The sequence below is a fragment of the Ornithodoros turicata genome, unplaced genomic scaffold, assembly GCF_037126465.1.
Source record: "Ornithodoros turicata isolate Travis unplaced genomic scaffold, ASM3712646v1 Chromosome12, whole genome shotgun sequence".
In the NCBI taxonomy this organism is placed as follows: Eukaryota; Metazoa; Arthropoda; class Arachnida; order Ixodida; family Argasidae; genus Ornithodoros; species Ornithodoros turicata.
The window spans coordinates 4,095,506-4,104,996 of record NW_026999301.1 but is presented as its reverse complement, the minus strand read 5'-3'; the positions used below and the strand labels follow the sequence as shown (position 1 = coordinate 4,104,996).

Genomic DNA, 9,491 nt, shown 5'->3' with positions numbered 1-9,491 from the left:
ATGGGACGTATTTTAAACTAGGGGAGGGGCTAGTTTAACGGCGGCCTAAGTACGTTGTAACTGTGAACGTGTGCTGAAAAAACTATCGTAGAGTGGTTGTGGTAGGTGATGTTTCACTAATTCGAAGTCTAACTGGTAAAAATTACACACGTAACATGAAAAAACATAAAAATTAAGCAGAATCGGTTTAAATCGATCTGTTTTGAAAGATCTGCGATCTATGTCTGTCACCTGACTTCACCTGCTTAGAGTCTATGGTTTCCATTTGTACTTTGACTCACTTGTTGTTCATGTTGTATATTCTTGGGTTTCTTCTTTTTCTTTTCAATTAATATTTTTTGCTCAAAGTTACATTGCACAAATCATATTGTGTATTGTCGTCACGTGTGTATTGCGTGTATGTACTTTACTACCGTTGTGCCGAGTATCCTCTTGGGGGTGTGCCCTCGTCAAGCAGCAGTCTTGCTGCTTTTAGGCCATCCCTTGTACATAGCCAGTGTAAGTTACATTCGCATACCTTGAATAAATCCAATTTTAAAAAATGCGCGGTTAGTAAAGAAAAGTGGCGTAACGCTTCACCGGGATCACGAAATGCAGCAGTTGTTTTTAGAAGGCGCTATTGCAAGCTCTTGCATGGTAAACGTAAAATCACCGAAACTTTGTACCGTATTTTCACGCGTATTAGCCGCGGCTTATGCGCGATTTTTTTTTTCTCACGGGCGCCCTGCGGCTTATCCACCGGTGCGGCTTATCTGATGACTATTTTTTCCTGGTATTTTCCCCATACGCCGATTTTAACGAAAGGGCCGACAGTGTCTCTGGAACAGCACTGCCCTGCCGATGCACGAACAGTGCGTAACAGGGACGGGTCCACATTCGAGTAGATTGATCTTCCTGGTGCATTCCCCCAAGCAGCTTTAAGGAAAGTGGTGACAGTGATTCACGTCTTCTGGAAGATCACTGACCTATCAGCCCACGAAAAACACCCGACAAGGGCACAATCCGATCTTGGTAGAACTCCAGAACTGACCTCCTCTATTGTACACTGTGCCGATCCCGGAGTATGGACCACATGGTTTATGGCCTTCTCTATGGTCTCCTTTGTCGCACAAATCACTCGTCCCGTATTGCCCGCGGCTTATCTGCGGGTGCGGTTTATCTGCCAGAAAATTTTCAAAACGTCCCAAAAAACGCGTCCTGGGGCTTATCTGCAGTGCGGCTTATACGCGTGAAATTACGGTAATTAAAACTCAGCGAGGATGCTCATGTTAGACTTTTTATAATAAAACTTTTAATTTCGATCCTAATCGTATTGATTAAAAAATATATTCTTTGATTAAAATGTGCTACTCTTTCGGCTTAATTGAAAACTTGCATGATTATCACTAACAAAAAATTGTGATACCCCTTCAATGCTATTGCATCAGATTTTTGGCTAAGTTTTTCTCCATCACACAGAGTCATAACATAATTCCTGACACTAATAACTTTAAGAAATATATTTTCACTTGTACTTTTGTGTATGTCTATCCTTTGCATGTAAACCGCCCACCACACACCTATTGTAGCCGGGAAAAAATGCGATTGAAATCGGCACAGATTGAAAAATGATGAAAGAAGTCGGCCCAGGCTGAAAAATGTGAGAGGGTAAACGCGCACGCAGCCCTCCCCTCGCCGATAAGCGCGCCGACAACCCTCCGTACACGCGCTGCGCCCTCCGCACACGCGCCGCGCGGGGAAAAATACGCGACGGTGTCCCAGACGCTGTGGGGTTCGAACCAGACACCCATAGAACTAGCTCTCATCCGGTTTCTCTCCCAGCATAATTATACTACTCACGAACTATTGTGTCAATCGGCAAACAAACCCAATATTCGTGATCAGCTCGTCAGCCTCTTTCTTTCGATTCCAAGTTTACCTTGTTTCAAGCACTTTTTTCTCTATGTGCTCAATGGCGGTTTTGCACATTTCCAGCCATAACTCGAGAAATATCAATCGGAATTCCAAAAGTTTTTCATCCGCGTTTGTGTCTCAACGAAAGCTATCGTTGGATACCTCGTTTAGCTCCAACAAACCAGTCGTTCACAAGTTATGGCCAAAACAATGCAGTTAGGTCTAACTCCAAAAGTGATAAATTGTCCAAAAATCTTACTGTGGGCTTAAATCCTGGAGAATTCGGCACCCGCGGTGTCTCGGGTGCTTCCCCCGACGTAATCCACAGTCTTCAAAGGGCCAAAATTCACCAAAAAGTACACAAGATCCACGAGCACACAAATAGCACAGCCACCACATTGGATAGGGACATTAAAATAGGAAAGAAGACCTCGAAGGGTCTGATGGGGAGGGGAAGAGGGTTGGACGAAGAGAGCCCCAGCGCCGGTACCGGCCCGAAGGTATACACCCGGCATAATGCTGGGGGGCAGAGTAACGCTACTATCTTCCAGCAAATCCCCGGCCGAGAGAACGGCCGCGGCAAGACCGACGAGGAGGGAAAACCCCACCAAGCCCGAGGTCAATTTACTCTGCAAAGATAGCCGCCGTGTTGGTTCAGGTCTGACAAACCCCCATTGCGAGACAAGTCCCGCGGAAGCGGCCAGGCTCCTGCAACGGCTTTTGTTTCTTTTGCATGTGAATTCGCCCACTGCCTATATTCTGATAGGGACAGAAAAATAAGGAGAGTGGGGGTTTGGGAGGGATTATAGAAGTGGGACGAAGGAAGATGAGAGTCTCCAGTTCTCTGTACCACCCGAAGATATCGCAGAGAACAGGAGATGGAAATAGGCAAAGGAAAAATAGGAGTGAAACAGAACAGAAGAGAAAAGAAAGGTGAATTATCAACAAAACCACAGTCAAGGGTAGAGGCCTGGCTAGTCAGCATTTACTTAGTAAAGTTGAATAATAATTGAAACAATAAGTTGAAAATAGCTATTACAGTTTTAGTTCTATCCTTATGAACTGTGATCTTGTTTGTCTTGGTTGTGTCTTGAATTCCTTTTTGGCTTGAAGGCGGTGAAGTGGAGTCGGTAGTTGTCCTGCGCCATTTGGTTGGGAGTGGTGGCTTTATCTGTCAAATTCTTAAGTATTTTGAATTAGGATGAAGCAATAATTGGAATAATTGGAATAGGGATGCAATATGTAATTGTGGCGTGAAGGAAGTATGCGTAATGGAAACTATTTGTGCCTCATCCTTTTCAGGATTTTTGTTTAATCGGCACAAACTGTTGACCATTAGCTTTATATATTCAATTCTGTGATCACATGATCACATATTCTGCTAGGGTGTGTAAAATATTTAGTGCTTGTTTGTTAATTAGGATTTTATTTAGGTTTGATATTTCTAAGTTACAATTTATGCATTGTTCTATTTGTTTTCTATAATTTGAAGTTAAATGACATTCTGTTACGTAGTGAATGTTGCATTTGCAAGCTAGGTTCTCTTTTAATTTAAAACGGTCTAAGTATTCTGGGAAGTTTCCATGTCCAGTGATGGTTTGTGTAAGATAGTGATTTGTAGGAAGTATTGATCTAATGGTATTTGGGTCTGTAAACCATTGTTTCAGTTTGCTTTCTGATATTTGAAATTCCTTGATTTGTTGAGTTCTTGCTTGTTTTTTTAATAAGGTTTTAATGTATTTTTTCGAGTAAGGAATGAAATGAATGTTGTCTAATAGTCTTGCTTCGTTTGCTAGTTTATCTGCGATATCGTTACCGGTGATTTGTGTATGTGAGTGATGAAGTTGAATGTGATTTGATATTGTGCTTTAGCTAATTTTATTTCTTGTGCAAGCGTTTGTATTCCCGGATTTGATTATGATTTTTTAGTGCTGTTGAAACAGAATAACTGTCTGAGTAAATTTGAAAGCTAGTTTTTGTGGGAAAATTAAAAATTTTTGATATTGCTTTTTGGATGGTAGTTCGCATCGAATATAGTGGCATTACGTGATAGTCGGTATTTTTCTGTGTATCTTAATCCTTTATCTTTTAAGATACAGAAAGCTGCTCCTGTATTACTTTGGGCTTTGGAGCCGTCAGTGAAAATAGTGTATCGTGTATAATTTACTTTTATTATATAACCTGCGTACTTTACTTTTTCGGGTTTATTAAAGTAGAAGAGTTGTACTGAAGCAGGGTGGAAAGTCCAGGTGTCATAGGTGTTTTCTAATTGGTGAGGAGCTATGCTGTTGTCTTGAATAATTATTACTTTATTTTCATATTGTAGTTCATAAATTTTACAATCAATTTTGGTTTGCAAATAGCTAGGTATAGTATTACTGAGTAAATGAAGGTTTAGATTACTGACGGTATTGTATGCGTGGCACATTTTTAAGGAGAGGAATTCTATCTATTGAATTAATTTTTCTTAGGAGGTGGGAATTGTTTTCTTCCCTCCACCAACTAGGTGCTGTGTAAAGGGTGATTTTTGAATTATGTTATTGTAGAATTTTTGCATAATATGACCTTTAGAATTTGTGTTTGCTTTGCAGATTCTTGAAAGGGTTATTGTGGTAGTTGCAACTTTAACTTTAATTTCGTTTAAATGTGGGATGAAGGATAATTGGCTATCGTAGGTGACTCTGACTGAAGTATTTTGATTTTTAATTTTTTGATTATATAGTTTGATACTAGGTGTTGTTGTTTTGTATTTATTGCCATAGGGGATAGTAAGGCATGTTGTTTGGGTTAAATTCCAAGTTAATATTGGAGGCCCAATCGGTAAGTTTGACTAAAAATTTATTTGTTGTGTCTTCAATTTTTTTGGCGTGAATTTCTTTTTGTTATTAAAATAATATCGTCGGCATATGATAATAATTTTATATTATCTATGTTTGGAATGGTTAAATTCCAAAGGAGTGGGCTTAAAGGAGAGCCTTGTGGGCATCCTACAACATTTGTGTATGTGAAGGTAGTGGATTTTGTTTTAGTGTGAAATTTTCTGCTATCAAGATAGTTACTAATGAGGTGATAAAGATTAACTGGGATTTTATTACTGGCTAGGGTTTTTCTAATTTGATAGTGGTCTAGAGCGTTAAAAGCACCCTTTATGTCTAATGAAATTAAGGCTGAAAAAATTTTATTACTTCTATTTGTTTTGAGGTCTTTAGTTATCTCGCATAGCATTTGCGTAGTAGATTTCCCATAACGCAAACTATATTGTTTTGGGTCTAAGAGATTGTGTACATGTGAAAAATGGTATAATCTGCAAAATACGATTTTTCAAATATTCTAGCTATGATGGGTAATATAGTTATCGGTCTGTAAGAATGTGGTTCTTGTGGATCTTTGTTGGGTTTTTTAAATAAATATAACTTGTCCTAATTTCCAGTCCATTGGATAGGTTCCTTGTTTAAGACAGGCGTAAAACAACAAGTTGAAGAAATCAACTTTTGTTGTGAGTAGGTGTTTGGCGGTGTATGCCCCAATTTTGTCTGCGGCTGTGGCGGTGTTTAATTTTATCAGTTTAGTTTTTTCCATTATTTCTAGATTTGTTATGTTTGGTTCTTCTTGTATGTTGGTATTTACAAATGGTATGTTTATTTGGTTGGAGTTTCTTTGTGGGAAGGAGGTTTTGTATAAAAGTTCTATTGTTTCGGTTGTGGTGCATGAAGTTGTACCATCTGGTTTTACAGTAATGGGATTGGATTTTTTTAAAAGTTTGTTTGTATAGATTTTGTATAAAGTGTTGTATAGGTTTGCAGATTTTGTTTCATTAGTGAGATTTTGCCAATAGGTGTTTTTGGCTTTAGTCATTTCTTTTTTGTATTTTGCTAAATGAAATTTGTAGTTAACATGTAAAGGTTGGTTTTGATTGTTTTTTATTTCCTTTTGATATTAGCGTCTAAGTTTTCTACAATTATTTCTTAGTTATGTTAAGTTGTTGTTCCACCAGGGAACAGTTTTGTAGTTGTTTGTTAATTTTTTCTTACAGGTTTTAGTCCAGAATTGAATTCTTTTATTTAATGTGGCTACTGTTTTATCAACGTTTAAGGTTGTAATGGAGTATTTGTTTGTCATGTAATTGAACCATGGGTCTTTGTTTATGCGTCACTTTCATGCTATGACAGCAAGAATCACCTCGTCAAGCGAGTACGAGGCTTGCGACCTAACTTTGTTCCCGAGGCTTTTCAGTCTGTCTCTGCTGGGTCCCCAGCCACACTGGGATCCCGGGGAATGAACGAGCCGACCGTGAGGCTCGGCGAGCGTTGGCACAAGAGGAGTCGGATCTAGGACTACCCTACCAAGACATCCTGCCAGTGTTAAACCCCGCAGGGGGCACCGGCTTCGGCTGGTGTTTGGTGAGTGGCGTCACCACGGACCCCAGCCCCCAGTCCCAAGGTGTTAACCGTACCGTGCCGAGGGGATGCAAGGTGAAGGGTCAGAAACCTTGAACGGTGGCGGTCGGGGTCTTGGTCAAGCCCCGGCCGACGGGTTTTCCTTAAAACTCCGGGACCTTCCGACATGTATGAATGTGAAGTGTGGGTGACCAATGGGAACATTCATTTTCTTAAACCTCATATGGTTAAAAATTCTATTTCCTCCTCGATTGCGGGCGGCAAGCGCCCGCGGACCGAAGTCTTCAAACAGGCGTTCGACGCCTTTCAAGCAAAAAAAAAATGTCATTAGCAGTGCAAGCACTGATAATGAACAGAACACTCCACTTGGAAAAATGTCACCGTTTTTCATTGAGAAGGCGGTGGCATCGCTGTCAAAAAATGTGACTGAAATTAAGCGCCTCAGATCAGGTGACTTATTGCTTAAATGTACATCGAAAGCCGACTGTGAGCGAATTCTGAACACACAGCAGATGCTCGGAATCAAAATATCATCAGCCTTGCATAGGACTCTGAATACCTCCCGTGGTTTTGTGTTGTTAGCTGAACAACTGATAGCTGAACTCATTGATGTTCCGTCAGAAGAGATTCTTGAAAATCTGAAAAGCCAAAAGGTGATCGACGTAAGAAAAATCAAAATCAGGAAGAACAATGAGTACATAACGACACGCCACACAATCCTCACATTTGACTGCCCGACTTTACCAGAAAGGCTCAAGGTAGGGTATCTGACTGCAGAGGTGCGGCCATATATCCCTAATCCACTCAGATGCTTCAAGTGTAACCGCTTTGGCCATCCTTCCGATACTTGCAGAGGTTCTGCATGCTGTGCCCGCTGCAGCAAGCAGGACCACAACTCTGAGGAGTGCAGAGGGCCGGATCACTGCGTCAACTGCGCAAGTGACCACCTTTCATACTCTAGGTCTTGTCCAAAGTGGAAGTTTGAGAAAAAGGTGATGCACATCAAAGTCACACAGAAACTAAGTTATCCAGAAGCCAGGAAGAAGGCATCTCCGTTCCAGTACCAGAAATCCTTTTCATCTGTCGTTAAAGAGAAACCAAAGATGATCTCATGCGCAACACAGACAGAGAATACAACACAAAGTGAAGAAACATGTACACCTCTCTCTGAAACACCACCTCCTGTAACTGTAACCACAGCTTCCCAACCCTCTTCTGTGGCGTCACTCTCACAGGCGCCACTTTCGTCATCGCAAACCGTGGAGGCAAGCTCCATGGAATGCGATGATGACACGAGCTCGCAAGGCTCGTTCGCGAGCGTGAGCTCACAATCTCAAAGAAAGCCTAAGAGCAGTATTTCGGGGACTGGCTCACTCCCCGATATATCGCCCAAAGAACTCGCGGCTGCGCGGAAAAAAACTCCGAGACAGCCCATAATGCCCCCAAAGAAGAAATAATGAAAGTTTCTTTACACCATAGTCTCTTCCCTATGACGGAAACGCCTCTTGTGCACACGTTTCTCATTTTCTATATTATGGCGATCCTTCAATGGAATTGTCGAGGGCTTCTCACTAATAATCAATGAATGATAGTCAATGATCTTTCGGACAAGTATGACACACTCTGTTCTGCACTACAAGAGACTTATTTGAATCCACATCGAACACATACGGAGATGGAACTTGTTCCGAAACGATCGGGTTGATGCAACACGTACATCTGGAGGTGTTGCTATCCTCACATCAAAAACCCTCCCTGCAAAGCACCTTCCATTAAAAACAGCACTCGAGGCAGTTGCCGTTCAAATATGTCTTCAAGGGGTCATAACTGTTTGTTCCGTATACCTGCCACCATCAGCTGTGGTTGCTCAGAACACTCTCGAATCTTTAATTGACGAACTCCCGCCGCCTTTCCTCTTACTGGGAGATTTTAGTGCCCATAACTGTTTATGGGGCAGCTCGAGAGTCGACCGGCGAGGAAAAATGCTGGAAAACGTATTACTCTCTAGGTCTATCTGCCTTCTAAACAGTGGAAGTCCTACGTATGTAAGCAGCGCTAACCATTCTTTCTCTACCATCGACCTCTCCTTGTGCAGCCCATCAATGTTTCAAACCATTGACTGGGCAGTAGAGCAGAATCCTCGGGGTAGCGACCACTTCCCGGTTGTCATGAAACTGCATAATACCACAAATACCTTAGGTACACGTCCACCTCGGTGGAAACTGTCACAGGCCGATTGGACTCTCTTCAAGGAGAAGGCCAATATCCTAACATCTTTCCAAAGTTTAAGTATAGAAGATGCCAATAATCTTGTTACTGACACTATTATAAATGTCGCCCAACAGTCAATCCCACAAACATCCGGTCGACTCCCTAAGCGCTCCAAGCCTTGGTGGACGAGCGACTGTGAAACTACACGCAAAGAACAAAATCGGGCGTGGGGTGTCTTTCGAAGGCACCCCACTACTCCAAACTTAGTGGCATTCAGGAAAGCACGTGCAAAAGCACGCTGGACACGAAGACAGGCGAAAAAAGAATCTTGGAAAAATTTTGTGTCTTCTTTAAATTGAACGCTCCCTCAAAACTTATATGGGACAGGCTAAGAAAAATCAAAGGAGACTACACAAGTTTCTCTGTCCCATTACTGCAGGTAAATGGCGTAGTTTGTCAGAGTTTGGAAGAGCAGGCCAATGCCCTAGGGGAGCATATGCAACATGTATCCAGCTCAGCTCACTACAGCAGTGATTTTTTGAAAATAAAATGATCTGCTGAGAAGCAGACGATTCCAAGCGAGGGCGGTGACACGTATGCATACAATTCACTCTTTACAATGACTGAGCTACAAAGGGCTCTGTCATCCAGTAAAGTTACAGCACCAGGTCGCGATCATGTTTCCTACTCCATGATCCAGCACTTATCTTCCACATCTTTAGGATCCCTTCTTGATTTCTTTAATCTTGTCTGGCGAGAGGGTTGTCTTCCGTCTGGCTGGAAGGTGGCAACCGTTGTTCCATTGCTAAAACCTGGAAAAGACCCCTCAAACCCTTCCAGCTATCGCGCCATAGCGCTCACAAGTTGTCAAGGGAAAACTTTTGAGCGCATGGTGAATGATCGCCTGATGTATTTCCTTGAAGAAAATAAATGTTTCGATAAATTCCAGAGTAGCTTCAGAGCTGCGTGCTCGACAACAGATCACCTGCT

At 41.9% G+C, this 9,491-nt stretch overlaps 1 protein-coding gene across 1 annotated transcript; it reads left to right on the top strand.

Annotated features, from left to right (window-relative positions):
- Nucleotides 1-6,664: 6,664 nt before the first annotated feature.
- On the top strand, nt 6,665-7,747 carry LOC135371630 (uncharacterized). Its single transcript, XM_064605618.1, has one exon. It carries the CDS (start codon nt 6,665-6,667, stop codon nt 7,745-7,747), a length of 1,083 nt encoding a protein of 360 aa, XP_064461688.1.
- The last annotated feature ends 1,744 nt before the right edge of the window (nt 7,748-9,491 follow it).

Excerpts from the sequence above, each read along its gene's own strand:
- LOC135371630 (XM_064605618.1), top strand. The coding sequence starts at position 6,665 with ATGTCACCGTTTTTCATTGAGAAGGCGGTGGCATCGCTGTCAAAAAAT.